General features: G+C 36.4%; 1 protein-coding gene across 6 annotated transcripts; it reads left to right on the top strand.

Moving 5' to 3' along the window:
• The first annotated feature begins 614 nt into the window (after positions 1 to 614).
• LOC133519899 (band 7 protein AGAP004871-like) lies at positions 615 to 16,014 on the top strand. Of its 6 annotated transcripts, none has more exons than XM_061854094.1 (8): positions 615 to 1,569; positions 1,946 to 1,987; positions 2,903 to 3,003; positions 3,866 to 4,021; positions 9,972 to 10,069; positions 13,527 to 13,688; positions 14,272 to 14,437; positions 15,853 to 16,014. In XM_061854094.1, the coding sequence occupies exons 1-8, from the start codon at positions 1,482 to 1,484 to the stop codon at positions 15,982 to 15,984; spliced, it is 945 nt and encodes a 314-aa protein (XP_061710078.1). In that variant the 5' UTR covers positions 615 to 1,481; the 3' UTR covers positions 15,985 to 16,014. The 6 variants fall into 6 exon arrangements, with proteins under 6 accessions (XP_061710078.1, XP_061710075.1, XP_061710074.1 ...); XM_061854091.1 differs by having other exon boundaries at positions 618 to 1,375; XM_061854089.1 differs by lacking the exon at positions 615 to 1,569 and adding an exon at positions 1,605 to 1,869.
• The last annotated feature ends 1,517 nt before the right edge of the window (positions 16,015 to 17,531 follow it).

The following is a 17,531-nucleotide window of genomic DNA, read 5'->3' as shown; positions in this document are numbered from 1 at the left end:
TGATCGAACTTCGCTTGCGAAGCTCGATCTGTGTCTCGAGCTGTGACTACTGAACCTGCTCACAAAATTTCACGTGAATCGGTTGAGAATAGCGACCAGTATAGAGGAGAACATCCGGACATACGAAAGCAGTTGCCCGAATCAAAACGGAGGCCTTCGCTAACGATTCGGTCAATTATGACGTCATGAAACTGCAGTATTATGTTTTCATTTTTAAAATGTAAAAATAAGTTTATTTTATAAACGTTAATTTCACTGTAGACAATTCATATAGCTGTCTTCGTCAATGAAATAAAGTAATGTATATGTCGACAAGACGGTTCCGGACAGATTTACACCTTCCATATTAATTAAACAGAAATAGCATTCAAACAGAGTCGAGTGAGATCAAAGAGGTTATGCATGGACATCAGACATTGACTCGAAGTTTGACAGAGCTGTGACCTAATTAGACCGATGTTTGCCATCAGTCGCGTTTATAAGTCCAGATTTAAAAAAATGTAACCCAAGTATTTAAAATCAGTCTACTACAAACTATATTCGCATAGCTAGTGAATTTGGTATTTTTACCACAGCAATGCAAGCTTACAATATTTAATTTAACAGACGTATCCGACGTTTCAGCTTGTTATTGTCGCAGTTTTCGTAGCGATGCGACTCTGACGTATATTCGAGGAAATGAAGTTAGGTTAACGAGAGTTGTCTAATGTATGTATAATTCACTGACATTATTTTGGTTAACGTCTTAATATTTGACTGGAGATATTTATGTTAAGCGAATAAACATATCTGTTTCAATAATGAAAATCAAGTCTGTTTTTCTTAGTTTAGATATAGTGGTGTAGCGTAGATACGTAATAGTTATGCTTGGTATTTTATTTTCTCCCATACACATATCAACTGCCGAAATGTTATTTACCCGAATACACATTTTTTAAATCATAATTTCATTATATCTGAACTAAGAAAACACGCTACCTACTCATCAGAAATGAGAAATGCAACCTGCAGAGAAGAAACGCTCGGTTAATACGCAGGTCAGGTCAGATCAGATTCTAAACCCTTTTAAACATTAAATAGTTTAAAAATACTATATGGGCTTAAAGAAAATTTAGCAAACCAAACATCGGACAGTAATTAATTCTTCGGAAGTTGATCATTTGGTCCACAAAGGTTATCTTTCACTACGCGTTAACAAAACGAATACTTGCAACATAAACCAAAAGATTTCATGACCCTTAATAAAATTATGTAAACATCCTCTAATAAATAGCATTCAAGCGCAAGCCGCTTCAGAAATACCTAAATCCCACAATTAGGATCATCTCGCGCCGGGAGCGCCCGCGCCGGCGGCGCCGTACCGACATGCCTGAAAGTGCGTTATTTATTTATTATAACATCCTCACTTGCCAGCACACCTTAGTATCCAAAGAGCCACCGATTAGAAGACACTTATAAGTTAAATTAATATTGTCATATTCATGCGCGTGACGCTGCACTTCTCTCGCCACATGGATTTCGGTTGCTACGACAAGAACTCTGGCGAAGTGGAGTGCTACCTCGAAATACGTAAATAATTTTTACTAAGCGCTTGCACCCGGTGATTTAGCAGCTTTATTGTTGTTGTGGAACATCGCATTGTAATTTATATTTTTAGTTGGAATCGGCTTTTTGGGTTGTGTAAACAGGTCGGGCTGTTCTGGCATTAGGTCCGTGTGTCAGAGCAGTCTGAGCTTGTTTGCCGAGTCAAACGCTGTTATGAGCATTAGTTGTTATAATATTTGGAGTAACAATAGTGAGTGAAGTTAACGCGAGAGATGCGCAGGGAACTAAGAACGATGAGTACTAGACGTGACAATATACCCAGTCGTGAGTACTTATCCGTAGGTAGGCTTCATTTTCCAAGTTGTTATAAAGCTCTAATATTTGCGTCTGAACGTTTTAGATTGTGATACGGGTACTTCTTGCGCAATCACGATACAAATGCGTAAGTACTTGCCTTAGCATCCTGCTTGATTTCATAACAAGTGTGCATTATTAATCCTACCTATCTATCTTTTACCTATGTAGAAAAAAGTTAATCGCAATTTTTACTCATCGATATATTGACGCTGACCGATTTACATATTTACTATAAGTAGAAAATCTTATACTCTAGGTCCATGGGGTCCCAGCGCGCACAAGTTTTTTGGAGAAATCGCGAAACGTCTGGTTGACGTAACTGGTGACCGAAGAGCTGGCGGCTTCCTCGCACAACGTATCAGTATTGCGATACAACGAGGAAATGCCGCCAGCATCCTTGGTACAATGCCTCAAGGGCCTATTTTAGATATAAGCTAGTTATAGTAATCATCTGTATATATCCATTATGTATATTGTTATACCTATGATATTTATAATATTTATCCTTTTTGTTTCTGGACTCCTGGTCGTCCTTCTAATGAATGTATGCCCTTTTTTTATATTGTTGAATAGAAGCATCCTTAACTTTTATTTGCCATACCTACTTCATTCTTTCGGCTGCAACAATACCTATTTATTTATTGGGTAACTGCAATTATAAAAAAAAATATCCTCGTATATACGTTATACTTAACTTTATTTGTTAACTGTAACTTTATTTGTAAAATTTAATGTTACAGTGTTTCATACTTACTAGGTACATAGTAATAAATTTAATATTCTCGGGCACAAGCACAAGGTGCTACTTTGTCGTCGTCATTAAGGACGATTTCTTCTTACGTAAAAAGCTGCGCCTTTATAACGTAAGCGTCACTGTAGGTAGTTGTCAACGCCAAATTGGCTCAAGCTTGGCTCTACTATAATGTCATAAGACCTTTATTCGTTTTTAGTTTGTAGTAATAATGAATAAAGAGCTGAATGAGTGTTTTATCGGCGACAGCCAACCCGGAGGCGGTGGGCTGCGTGGAGCGGTTCGCGACCTTCATGTCTCTGCTCCTGGTCATCATCACATTCCCGTTCTCGCTGTTTGAGTGTTTTAAGGTAAAACTTGCATTACGCATAAGTACGCAAATCATTGAAGTACTTACGAGGATTTGAAGTCTGCAACTGCAGAGATGTTACCTGCACGTTGCCGAACTATGAACACCGCACATTCGTTATGCTGCTTATGTCCAAAGAGTGTAGTGTTTCTGCGGTTCGGGAGCCACGTCGCCAAAATTTCCTAAAAAAAAAGGATTGGATCTGATAACATTCTTTACAATTTTCAATTAAAACGTCACCAGTAAACATCGGCCGCGTAGCCAACGTTACAATCGCTCACGCTACGTAGCGTATCGTAGCTATCTCTCTCTATCACTCTTCCATATTAGTGCGACTATGACAGTTGCGTTTCGTTCACCACGGAGCGTGAACGATATGCACTTTAGCTACGCGGCCAGGTCTGGCCTAATGGGTAGTGACTTGCCTATGAAGTAGATGGTCCCGGGTTCGAATCCCGATAAGGGCATTTATTTGTGTGATGAGCACAAATATTTGTTCCTGAGTCATGGATATTTTCTATGTAGTATTAGTATGTATTTATCTCGTCGCCTAGTACCCATAGTACAAGCTTTGCTTAGTATGTCTGTGTATTAAGATTGTCCCCAGATATAAAAATTAAAAATGATATGACGAGAATTTCTTGTTCATGTGAGGCCTAAGCCCAGAAATAAGACACTGGCCCTTAACTTGCACCATCTCACTAACCCGAGGTTAACCGGTTAAACCTGGAATTACCATGGTTACCAGTACAATTTGACACTGAGTTAACGGTTTAACCGGTTAACGCCGGGTTAGTGGAATGATGCAAGTGGCGCTTAGACTGGTAATGTGATGATAGTACAGACAACCTCTTTAATTCCAGGTGGTGCAGGAGTTTGAACGAGCCGTGATATTCAGGCTCGGCCGATTGAGAAAAGGCGGCGCGAGAGGCCCCGGATTATTTTTTGTGCTGCCATGTATAGACACCTATAGGAAGGTGGACTTAAGAACTGTGTCTTTTGATGTGCCACCTCAAGAAGTAAGTATTTACTTTTTATTGTTTCATTAAATATTTGAAAAATCATCAAGCATTATGGTCTTAGTGGTGTGGCCAGAGCTTCGCATACAGTTAATAACCTAATGATACACACTAGAGATGTAATTCCGAAAATTACTTGACTCATAGCTTCAAGTTCCTAAATATGCCAAATTTTACCAAAATTAACGGTCGAAAGTAACAGCAGGCAGAGCAAGAACTTTCACATTTTTAATGTTAATATCTCTACACCTAGGTAGGGTTGAAGCTAATTTGGTAAGTAGTCAACTAACTGTATGAACAGTTCAGTGTAAAGTAAACCATAAATGGCTCAACTATTAAAGTGCGTAACTGTACTATTAAGTCTATACCAGTTTATTGTAGTTCGATATTTAAAAAAAAAAACAGTATTTATTGTATTAGTATAGATACATGAAATTGTATTAGGTATAATGTTTGTTTGTTTAATGTGTAGCATTTATTTTAACTCTGTATACAATATCACTAAGGGCCACTTGCACCATTCCACTAAACTGGGGTTAACCAGTTAATCCTGGAGTTACCATGGTTACCAGTACAATTTGACACTGGGTTAATGGTTTAACCGGTTAACTCCGGGTTAGTGGGATGGTGCAAGTGGCGCTTAGACTACACCACTGTAATTCCAATAGGTAATCACATCACCAGTCACTGTCAATCATTGTCGCTGATAATTTCCAAATGTCCAATATAAAATGAATCCATATTTAGATAGGTGTTTGCCGATTAAGAGGGGGGGGGGGGGAGGTAAAGCCAGGAAATTAGAAAATAACAAACGTAACGGCGCACCGCACGATATTAGCGACAGAAGATATGGCAATCGTGAAGGTTTTAACGTTTTACCGCAATAAATCTGAAAAAATCTGTTGTTAAACATTTTTGAAGTGAAAACTTCTTTAGCGGCGCTGTGCACTTTTTGTGATGGGGAAAAATGTTAAACTTGCGACAGGTCACGTGACCGACAGATTCGTCAGATTGAAAATTCGTTAGACAGACACGTGACCTGATCGAAAAACTCCATGATGGTTCTAGTAATGACGATGGTGTAAGAGTCGTTAAAATTATGGATGGAAGTTGATTTTTGTGAGAGATAAACTTTTTAATGTTAAATAATTGTAATAGTTCTGAAGTGTTAAATTTATAATGTAATATAAATTGTCATGTTTTGTACGATAGCGCAATAAATAAATATTGTATTTTACGACATAAATGTTAGTACTTTTATACTGATAAGTAAAGCAATTCGTGCAAAATTATTCCCTAACCATTCCAAAATATCAAAAATGCACAACGCACTGTCTTTTAAAACACCCCAAAAAACTGAACTGGTCTTTTTATTCCACATTATGATAGATTATGTCGGTTTAAACACTAGACTGAAACTCTCGCGTCGCTAGTGCACATAGATTATGAAATAATAATTTTCAAAGTTAGCGAAATTCCGATACCGGAAAAAAACGAATAATTCGTTATAAAACTACAAAAAAAATGGGTTTTAATTATAATTATTATTAGATCCTTATACAATACACAATTCTGCTGAGTTTCAGCTCTGTACACGCAACAGTAATTAGGATAAAGCAATTTAAAAAAAAAAAACAGTTTTAATTCTTTTCTCAACCATAACAGCGTATTGGGGTCTTGGGGTCTTGGGGTTCTTCTTAATAACGCGTATGTACATACCATATTTTTTTCATATCCCAATGCCTTGTTATGCAAAAGTTATTTGTGTTTATATAACTTTGCTCCATTTCCGGCACTTTTACTTTTACTTTTAGAAATGTTTGCCGATTCCAAATACCATTTTATTCAAAAGTTTACATAATTTTGCTCCATATCCGGTTCAGTAGTTTTTGAGTTTATCACGAAGATACATACACACAGGCGTGGCGGAGGACTTTTTTTTATAAGGAATAGTGATAAGTATAAAGAAGTAGGTACATAATAATCGATAACTTTCAAGCATTATTTAATACTTAGTCGTGTAAGTCACTCATTTATTTAGATATATTTCGTTACACTGTAAAGTCGTAGACTAAACTTTTGAGTATAATTTATCCTTGTATTTAAAGCCTGAAATGCCCGATTTAACATCAATAGAGCAGATTGTCATATAAATATCAGCGACCGTATCTTATAACACTGTAAACATTTTCTCAGAACATCCCGACTATAAAAAGGTAAACGCGTCAATGATTTTTATTGCCACGAATTCAGTAGTATTGAAACAGTTAACCCCATTCCTGCTGAGATTAATTGATGGGCTTCTAAACTATCAATCAACGGTTTACGGCGTACAAACAATCGGTCTTTGAATCCCATTGTCTAATAATACCTAGTTGAATTTAGAAAGGCGAATCACAGGTCTATGCCAAAAAGTAACATGCGACCGGAACCCTCAAAATTATCATAATAGTCATCAGGGAATCGGTCGAAGAGACAGTTCAGAGTAACCACTACCAATTTTAAAGGGCAAAGTATTGAGACCCCTAAACTGCTTCAGCGACAGAACATCTGTTTCAGCGTAATGACGTCATCCAAATATGACCCCCGCCTCGTTGCGACTGCTGGATATTGCACCCAAACTAATATGCATTGCAAATACACGTGTGGGTCAAAAGTTTCCTCGGAGTCGTTCTAAAAAGTTGTAGTAGAGATTCAAATGACACTTACTCGGTACAAAAAAAAATGTTTTTGTGAAATTAAAAACAACGTTAATACTTAATACTCACTTATAGGTCAGGAGATAATGAACAAAAGTTTTTAGACAGGTAGGTAGTAGCGGTAGGCTTATTTACTGGGTTTATGAGAAGAATCAATAATCAGTGCAAAGTGCAGATTATAATTGCGGCGCGCCAATAAATGGTCAATATCATAAATCGGTGCGCGCGCGTTTATTTTGACACGCGAATATGCGCGCGGGAACGGACGGATCGCAGATCCGACCTCAATCTGCAGCGTAATGTAAACTGAACGGGATTCTGCAGTTCGGCCGTTATTGATTTTAAATTCCGGGTTTGCATGTTTTTATTAATATTCAAATATACTTTATGAGCTAGGGTTTAAGGGAATGGCGGAGTATTGGCATGCGACAGGCATATTAGACTATTTCATCTCCATTATATTAATCGTGAAATTAAAAAAAAATCAGTTGCTAGCGCATATAAAAGGGCATATTTATTTTATCCTATTTTAAGTCGGTATTTTTAAGTTAGTTTAACATAAATTATATGCCTTTGGGGTTCCGTACCAAAAAGGTACAAAAGAAACCCTTATGGTGTGACTCTGTCCGTCCCTCCGTATGTCTGTCACAACGCTAAATATCTCTAGAACTACTTGAGCTATCGATTTGTGAAATAGTTATGAATAACGCTAACCCAGACACATTGAAAGTATTTTTTATTTTTTTATGAAAATGCCCTAATATGAAGAGGGGGCAAAATTTCTAAGTCTAATCACTAGGTCAAGTGGGGTATAATTTGAAAGAGTTCAAATTGTACATTCCAAAAAATTTTTTTTGGTAATGGAATATATTGATTTATGGAGGAAAATGTGAAAAAAATACGATTCCCCCCTTATCTCCGAAGTTTACCGAAGAAAAATTATAATTTTTTTAAATAATATTACCATTACTAAGATTTATAGTACAGGAAAAATAGAATCAGACCTCTGTCTTTAATTATTTTTTAATTACCAAAAAACAATTCCGAGTTTAGTTTGCAATTTAATCAACTTTAAGTGTAATTAATTATTATACTTGAAATTCCTATGAGATACCTTTTTTCAAATAAGAGAATAATTTTTGAAATCAGTTCACATAATAGAGAATTATCCTCGAAAAACCATAGCGCAATATGTGCATTACATCGTGCAAATTAGTTAGACAATTTGCCGATATATGGCACTGTACACAATTATACTTGTATAGGTACTTCTGATCAAAAGTATTTCGCCTTTTCATTTCAATCACACGAGATAATTCAAAATTTGTACGGAACCCTCGGTGCGCGTGTAAAACGAACTCGCTCTTGATCGTTTTTTTTTTTTTGTTATATGATCTATATAGGTAATTGGCCCTTTCTTAAAAAATTCAGTGTTAAATACCTATGTACAGGCAGGTACCTAGTAAGGGTTCGGTTTTCAGTTATTTTTTTATATATTTAACAAAATATACTGTTTACCAAAAGATTCCTGTAAATAAACAGAAGAGGTAATGTAAAATTGATTAACAATACCAAAGGTTTTCAAAGTGTAGCACGTGAACCCCAGGGGTTCGCCAGCGATCGATCGATGACCAGACTCTTAAATATGTCTCAGTGATGTTATTTTTGTTCGTCGTGTGCTTCGCAGACATTTGGTAAATTTATTAGGTTTAGAGATACGCGGGGTAAAATGTTTGATCATTCATTTTATACATTTATCAATTACAACGTGTAATAGATTAGATCTGTGAATCTAGGCGCAAGTTACTTAGTTTGTGCCTTGTGCCTGGTGACATTTTCTAAGTTCAAAAGTCGTGGGAAGCTGGCAGACGCAGGCACCTACGTGCTATCAGCCTTGACACCACTTCAACTCACAACCTTTAATTGATAAACCAGCATCAATATAAATGTACTTAATGCACTGGCTCAGTGACCCAAAGAGGATATTGGCCTCAGATACATCTTGTGGGATGCCACTTCACGCCAGTTGGGTACTCCGAGTGCGGTCAAGCCAAACAAAAGCGTAGAGCATGCCTTGTCAAAATACAAGGTCCCCACGCTATGTCAAAAAAATTTGCTGTTGCATGTTACGTGTAAAAGACGACTCACGCTTGAACAGCCCGGCCCTACCGGGACCGTTCTAACGTGAGCCATCCTTAAATAAAGAGAGTCAATCCGAATCCAAATCTATCCGAACTTCGGAATATAACCAATGTATTAGCATTTTCCCGTATTGTTCCATTCGTATTAAGATAATCAGGCAGATACAATGATCATTAATTCATTATAAACGTTTTTGGGCACATACTTAATAAGCTTAATAATTATAACCAACTACGATACATTCAAAATAAATTATCAGTACCCCTAGTGTAACTTTGATCGACATCATAACGTGACGAACGCGTTTGCGTTAAGTGTCATTTTGTATGAGATTTTTGACTTTCCAAAACGTCCCGCTTGGCGCGCTGTTCAAAAACCCATACAAAATGAGACTAAACGCAAACGCGTACGTCACGTTTCAAAATCGAATTTAGTTACACTAGGGGTACAGGTATTTTGACTGACATAATGTAAACGCTAATGTTGCTATTTTAATTATTCTTAGGGCGACATGTAAGTGTAGGTAATTATTGTTTATTGCACTAATAACAGTACATCGTACATGTAAAACCACAAAGAGAGTAAAAAGAAAAATATAACTAAGTAACAACAGTCGCTAAAAAGCGATCTCTTCCAGACAACCTTTGGGTAGCGGGAAAATCAACAGGTAGTGCAAGGAGCTAATTTTAGAGAATAAACACACAAAAACACATACGCCTTCAATAAGCATACGTAACAGATATACATATACCTACTGTATTTATCTGAACGTAAAGCAATTACTAAACCCGTTAATGTTTAGGTCATACTGACCAACTTTTACTAACAGGGGACCAACCATGAAATCGTAAAAAAAAATTGGCTGTTTCATACATTTTACCAGTAAAATGTATGAAGATCCCAGAGTAAATTTCAAGATCAGACCAGTCTGATGTCGAAATTTACTATGGGAGAGTCAAATTTTTCTTTCACTATTTCATGGTTGGCCATATTGTGAAAGATGCTCAGTAACGGGTTTGAGTAATTGCGTTACGTTCAGATACATACTGTTTATTAAAACAAAAACTTAATACATAAATAAATATAGAATAATGTGATCTTAATTTCAGGTTTTAACGAGAGACTCCGTGACAGTAGCTGTAGACGCCGTAGTGTACTACAGGATAAAGGAGCCTTTGAACGCAGTAGTCCGGGTGGCGGACTACAGGTAACTAATGTTACATGCACAATCTAACTAAGCAAGTGTTATCGGCTCAGCTAGAACGTCGTTTCGACATACCTACGCCAATATAACTAGCTGTTCTTGTACCATGACTAAATAATTCTCGCAAAAGCGGAATCTCTTCTTTCCGATGTCCTTAAGGGTAAAGAATAGCTTTGCGTATCCTAACGAAATAACGGTACTTTTTCTATGAAATTCCATTTCGGGAGAAAACGGTTTCCACTAACTAAATGTTAACAAATCACCTTAGTTTTTCATTGGTTCAATAACATATTTAAAAAATCATGTACGTAGAATGGAAAATATTTAGAAGTGGAAAAACATTATCTTTTTATATGGGAGTACGTGGTATAAATCCCTCTTAATACGAAACAATATTTTAATATGGTTCTAGGACAGCAACTGGGCAGCATCGTTTCGAGCGATGGCGCCACAAACTTTAGCCTATGCCCGGTTATATGGCGCCACTTTTTGATATGTAACAAATTTGCCACATACCTATCAGTGAAAGAATAAGGTTCAAAACCAATAGCGTTCTAAAAGCGTTAATCATTTGTCGAAAGATGTGATGAATGATTGATGAATTTACTGTGGGTACAACATTTTCTTTGACAATCCACCTTTATTTCAAATTATCTTTGCTTTTTACTAAGAAGAGAAGACTTTCTGCATTAAGGCAATAACTCAAAATCGTCTAGAACGATCATGTTCGCTATAGTTTTCACTGAAAATATTAATTAATTAATGTTTTCTTTATTCCTTTTATTTAAAGCCTTTGTTTTACGATTTTCCATATTTTTTGGACCCATGGTTCAAAAGTTAGAGGGCGACACATTTTTTTTTTCTTTTTAACGTTTGTTTCCCAAAATTTTTACTTTATCAAAAAATGGTTGTTGGAGAATTGGAGATCCGTATTCGTTTTGAAATACCTGTCGAACGATACCCCACACCTTTGAGTTAAGACGAAAAAAAAAATTATATGTCAGGTACCCTAACCATTTTTTTTGTAGTTTTTTACCGTTCTGTCGCCATGCTTGATTTATGTATATAAATATATATATAAATATCAGATCGGATAACGGAGCAAAGCCGCGGAAGAACAGACGGACGGATATGGTGAAACTATAAGGATTCCTCGTTTACTACGGAACCCTAAAAAGTAGTATTTAATATGATTTCTACAATACATCATAGCATAAAAAGCGGCCAAGTGCGAGTCGGACTCGCGCATGAAGGGTTCCGTACAATTTAAGATGTATTAAAAAAAAATCTTCTTATTAGATCTTGTTCAACATTTTACCACTTTGGACACACATTTTACCACTTTGGAAGTGTCTCTCGCGCAAACTATTCAGTTTAGAAAAAAATGATATTAGGAACCTAAATATCATTTTCTTCTTTCAAGACCTATCCATAGATACCCCACACGTATGGGTTTGATGAAAAAAAATTTTTTTTTAATTTTATGACGTATTAAAAAAAACTACTCACTAGATCTCGTTCAAACCAATTTTCGCTGGAAGTTTGCATGGTAATGTATATCATATATTTTTTTTTTGATTTTTCATTCTGTTATTTTAGAAGTTACGGGGGGGGGACACACATTTTTTCACTTTGGAAGTGTCTCTCGCGCAAACTATTCAGTTTAGAAAAAAATGATATTAGAAACCTCAATATCATTTTTAAAGACCTATCCATAGATACCCCACACGTATGGGTTTGATGAAAAAAGATTTTTTGAGTTTCAGTTCTAAGTATGGGGAACCCCCAAAATTTATTGTTTTTTTTTTCTATTTTTGTGTGAACATCTTAATGCGGTTTATAGAATACATCCACTTACTAAGTTTGAACAGTATAGCTCTTATAGTTTCGGTAAAAAGTGGCTGTGACAGAATCGGACAGACAGACGGACATGACGAATCTATAAGGGTTCCGTTTTTTGCCATTTGGCTACGGAACCCTAAAAAGGGGAACAAAGTAAAAATGAAGATTTTGTCTAGACGGCTCCTTCTTTGAGACATTTCTCTCTGAAATTTAATATTATTAGAAACTCGACACTTTTGTCAAGGATTTTCTTTACGCCGACGCGTTCATGTCTGTATTTCAGCAAGTTTATTACTTTCTTCAAGCCCTAGAAGTAAAGGATGTAAATTGATGTCTGTCTCAGAAGTAAGTCTCACTGAATAACTTTAACTATGGCGTCGACCCTGAATTAACGTAAATAAATCAGCTATTCCATAAAGAACATCAACGTCATACTCGTATACGATTCGGGTACGTTTCACTCTATATAACAACTAATGATATGATACATATGAATGACATATTCTTATCAGGTATAATGGTATGATTCTCATGCGGTATAACAGGATGCCCTTCGTGTGCCGAACTCCCGCAGCGGGAGAGAATAGTTATTGGTACAACAAGAGAGCAAAGTTTGATATTTCTTCGAGTGCTTATTTTAAGTCCCGTGCAAACAAAAGATTCTATAATAAATTCACGAGCGTAGCGTAGAATTGCAATTTAACCAACTTTATGTATATTTATTACACTTGAAATTTATAAAAGAACAAAATTTGAAATCGGTTCACATGACAGAGAATTATCCTCGAAAAATCAACATAAATTACATCGCGCCAATTAGTTAAACAATTTACCGATCGGTGGCCCTGGGCACAATTATACTTAGTATAGGTACTCCTGTACCCCTAGTGTAAATAAATTCGATTTCCAAACGTGACGTACGCGTTTGCGTTTAGTCTCATTTTGTATTGGATTTCGAAAGAGCGCGCCAAGCGGGACGTTTTGGAACCTCAAAATCCTATACAAAATGAGACTTAACGCAAACGCGTTCGTTACGTTATGATGTCGATCAAAGTTACACTAGGGGTACTGATCAAAAGTTTTTCGCCTTTTCATTTCAATCACACGAAATAATTCAAAGTTTGTACGGAACCCTCGGTGCGCGAGTAAAACGAACTCGCACTTGGCCTGTTTTTTATTTAAATTGGGTAAGTTCCTTAGTCACCTTTTATACCTCAGAGCAGAAAGTAGGAGCCCCGCGAAGCGTCATCAAATCGTTTAGTAAGAAAAATAATATGATTTTTTAATTTAAGCAGAGCTTATATTATTAAGCTCATTTTATAGCATGTAATTTAAATTCACATCAACAAAAAATGCTACCTTTTTCAGTCATTCGCAAATGAAATGAAAAATATAACTTATATTGAGTAATCGTTACACTGAATGTAATTTTGAGTTAAGTGCTAATATATCCTTCAAAATTATACCATATGTTGTTATATCGAGTGAAAATGGATCATTACACATCCATTACCAATATGGATTTCACACATAAAAAATATTATATTTCCACAACAGACACAGCATGAATCTTGGTAAATAGTTAAAATATTTTTATAATATTCACAAATCTACCCAGCGCATCCACAAGACTGTTGGCTGCGACGACGTTGCGCAATGTGCTGGGCATGCGCGACCTGGCGCAGCTGCTGTCCGACCGAGAAGCCATCAGCCACATGATGCAAGCAAATCTGGATGAGGCCACGGATCCCTGGGGTGTTGAGGTGGAGCGTGTGGAAATGTAAGTTAGACAAAATATCGGGCAGAGTCATCAGTAAAGAGCGTACTCACATCGTAAACGCACTTTCATCCCCCTCTGGTGTTGCGGGTGTCTATGAACGACGGTAATATCTTACCATCAAGCGATTTGTCTGCTCGTTTGCCTCCTATATCATTAAAAAAATCGTGATAGGCGACTGCCTGACGAGTAAGCCTTTCGCCACATGATGTAAGTTAATCAGGACGAGGCCACGGATTCGTGGTGTGTAAATTCTACATAAAAAGCATCAGATGATACAGTAACCTCAGCAGATTTTTTTACGGTCTGCCAAGAAAACCGTTAGCCATATTTGGACACGAGCAGCAGTGAGTGTTTGGAAATGTTGGTCAGACAAAGAGGTGACACTTAGGTGCACGGCCAGACTTTTTTTATTACACGAGATTTATCTAATTCTATTTTTGCACCTACTATGTATGTACGTCGTAACATTTTACTACTTATTCCCGATTCTCTTCTATCTTGCCAACGTGTTACAGTTAGGTTTATGCACAGTTATATTAACCTCAAGCTTCAGTAACTATCAACAATTTCCTCTGCCGTCTAGCAAAGACGTGAGGCTACCAGTGCAACTGCAACGTGCAATGGCGGCCGAAGCCGAAGCAGATCGCGAGGCACGCGCCAAGATCATCGCGGCTGAAGGCGAGATCAAAGCCTCCAGGGCACTGAAAGAGGCCTCACTAGTCATGATTGATAACCCTATGGCCCTTCAGGTTAGTTCGCGTAATTGTACTGATACTTACGTTATATAAAATCAAAGAGAATAGGTGTCAGTATCCTGTTCCCTTTTTAGCAATGTAATTCATAATTTATGTTCAATAACTTTGAAATAAATTGCGTGACATTGCAAAATGTGTTCCGTCATGGCACAGAAGCACTCCGAAGTACAGACAGACAGATAATAAATGGAGGCAAATTTGGATTTTAAAATTTGATCAACAAGCATAATATAAACACCACGTTCTTCTTCTTCTTTTAAAATATGGCTTCCATCAAATCTATGATGATTTTGCCAATGTCAAGTTATGTTGTAAGTTTTAAGTGTGCTCGTAGAGCATGACGTTGTTCGGTAGTTGCTTTTAGTAAAGAGATAGCTGGACTTTACTAAAAGCCACGATGGATTGCCGGGTGTTGATTAAAATATGGTTAAACGCGTTTCAAGATTAGTTTTTCATTAGCTGCACACTTCTACGATAGTTCACTGCATAATAAGCTATCAATATTACACTTTAAACTACATGAATGAGCAAAACACAAAAAAATATTCTAGAGACGTGTTCGCCATCTTGAATCTCAACGACAACCATCCTAAACACCACGTTCGAATTTGATCTGAGATAGTGGCGCTACAAACAAAAAGACCCACTTTAAGTTATTGTTCATTGGAATGCATCCCAATCCTTCGTCCTTTTTTGATGTAGGTAAATATTTTATTGTATTTAAATAGTAGATTGTTAAACAGGGGATGAAAGGCACTCATTTCTGCCGAGGTAGCCAATAGTTCGAGTCCGAAATTATGCCTTTCACCCGAGTTAAACACTCTACTTTTCTTTTTGAATACGAGGAAAGTAAAATACATGAGTTTTTTAAACATTTCTTGAGGGTATTTTCAATTAACCATGTAGGTAAAAGTTTCGTTATTTATGGCATGGAGAGTTAAATATCACAATGGATATTTTATAACAAATCCATTTAAAACAGAGTATCAGAATGTCAATTCTTTTTAGTTTTTTACTTAAAAATCTAATAAAAATATGGTGAACCCCAATTCCGGAACCAGTTCCAGAATTCAGGAATTGGGACCCAATATCGAAAATCAGTCCCAGAATTGGAAACTGTCCGATATTGTCCTATATAATAAGCCCTAGTAGCTACCACTAAAAATACGCAACATGGCATAGGACAAATCGAATTGTCTCTTCATTTTTCTCAGGAATATGAGAAAATTTGAGGATAAGATATAATTTTACAGTTCAAAGAGGCCTCCGAAACATTCTAATACTTATCTTATCAAAGCAGAGTCGGCTAATTGACAAAATGTTTCAGAAAAGCTGACCGCTTCAAAATACCATATTTTTTTAAATAGGAACACTGTGTATTTTGTAATCATATTTTTTTTTGCCCTCAGCTCCGGTATCTCCAGTCACTGAATACCATTTCAGCGGAGAAAAACTCTACAATAATATTTCCATTCCCAATGGATTTCCTGAAGACATTCTTAGGAGTTCCTGGTCCAAGCAATCCATCATTACCCATATAATTAATTAAACATATCTACGCGTTATTGCTACATTTTTATTTTTACTGAGAACTGCTTAATGATCCTACTCGTAGTCATTTTATGGAAGCTGGAGTATTATAGTCAAAGATATGTTTACATTTTTCGCCTTATTTTAAAGGAGTAAGGTGCAAAACTGTAAGATATCTTTGACGTCGACTCTATATAGATGAAGAGGGTAAAAAGTGACCAACAGATGGACAAGGTAGATTTTGGTTATTCCCACTAATTAATACCAAGTTGTTACCAGTGATAACAACTGCAATTTTAACTACTGAGAAAAATGATTCCCAGTAGTTAACTCCCTAACCACCAACTAACTCGCTTTGATGGTGTGGTTGGGTTTTTTTCTAAGTTATTCCCCACCTAAAATGTAGAAATAATTCTCAGTTGGTACAACTGATAACAACTTGATGGTAACTAGTGAGAACAATCATATTAAGTTCGAGGACCGACCCGTCAGGACACACCCTCGAAAATACGAATCCATCTTTTGCCTTTCTGACAAGTTATATTACAAAGTGCTTTTTTGACGTCTACTGTGAGGAAATTTATAAACGTTTTAAGGGTAATCGGTTCAAGGGATTCTTACTTTGGAGTCACTTTAATTTCTGTAGACGTAAGCATTAACACTATTTTTACATTAATCATTCTTTTACTTAGTCTCTTAATTGTATCGACTCGACAAATTACAAAAATTACAACCCTCATCGTATAATATATTTGCATTTTTTTAGTAAAAAAAATTACAAAGGAATTTTGGACGCTTAAAAGTGCCTTAGGACCTATAACCAATCTTTCTTAAATTTGGACAGATAACGGTTTATTTACCAAATGCGCCCGTGTTTTGCGCCATAACATAAGATAAAATATATCTTGTGGGTGATTTATTAGTAAAATTCATCGGAATATACGAAACGATAAGTGGTCACCATGGTCCTAACACATTGTCACTTCATAACAACTGTCAAATAGCAATTCTTACGTTGCACTGACTTATATAGTAGACGTCAATAGTTTTGGATAAGAATCGCAGATGGCGCTTCAAAAATGGTTAAGTACATAAAAGTTTCTCGAGAGAGCTCTCTTTTTAGCCGACTTCAAGATTTCAAAAGGAGGAGGTTATCAATTCGGTTGGTATGTTTTTTTTTTAATGTTTGTTACTTCGTAACTCCGTCATTTCTGAACCGATTTTGAAAATTATTTTTTTATTGAATCTTTTTATTACAGACTGGTACCGTTTTTGTCAAAACTCAGTTCTGATGATGGGATCCATGAGGATTCGAGGGAACTCTTCAAATGTGAAGAGCTTACATATAGTGATCTTAGTATTTTCATCATCAAATCAAGCATTTACATTTGTAGAAGTACATTTGATGAAGCGGAACTGCTGATGATGAACAGAATGGAACTCTTCAACGCCGCATAGTTCACGTTTGGCAATTTGTTCTCTTCGCATGTTTGTGAAGCAGTTAGGTTTTCAAGGGACATTTTAGTCAAGCTTGAGTTGTGATGATGGATTCCATGAG

The sequence above is a fragment of the Cydia pomonella genome, chromosome 7 (genome assembly GCF_033807575.1).
Source record: "Cydia pomonella isolate Wapato2018A chromosome 7, ilCydPomo1, whole genome shotgun sequence".
NCBI classification, from domain to species: domain Eukaryota; kingdom Metazoa; phylum Arthropoda; class Insecta; order Lepidoptera; family Tortricidae; genus Cydia; species Cydia pomonella.
The sequence above is the reverse complement of the archived record's forward strand: the minus strand, read 5'-3'. Positions and strand labels throughout refer to the sequence as shown.

Excerpts from the sequence above, each read along its gene's own strand:
- LOC133519899 (XM_061854094.1), top strand. The coding sequence starts at position 1,482 with ATGCGCGTGACGCTGCACTTCTCTCGCCACATGGATTTCGGTTGCTAC. Across the intron at positions 1,988-2,902 it reads CGCAATCACGATACAAATGC|CCAACCCGGAGGCGGTGGGC; the intron begins GTAAGTACTTGC and ends TATCGGCGACAG. Across the intron at positions 13,689-14,271 it reads GAGGTGGAGCGTGTGGAAAT|CAAAGACGTGAGGCTACCAG; the intron begins GTAAGTTAGACA and ends TCTGCCGTCTAG.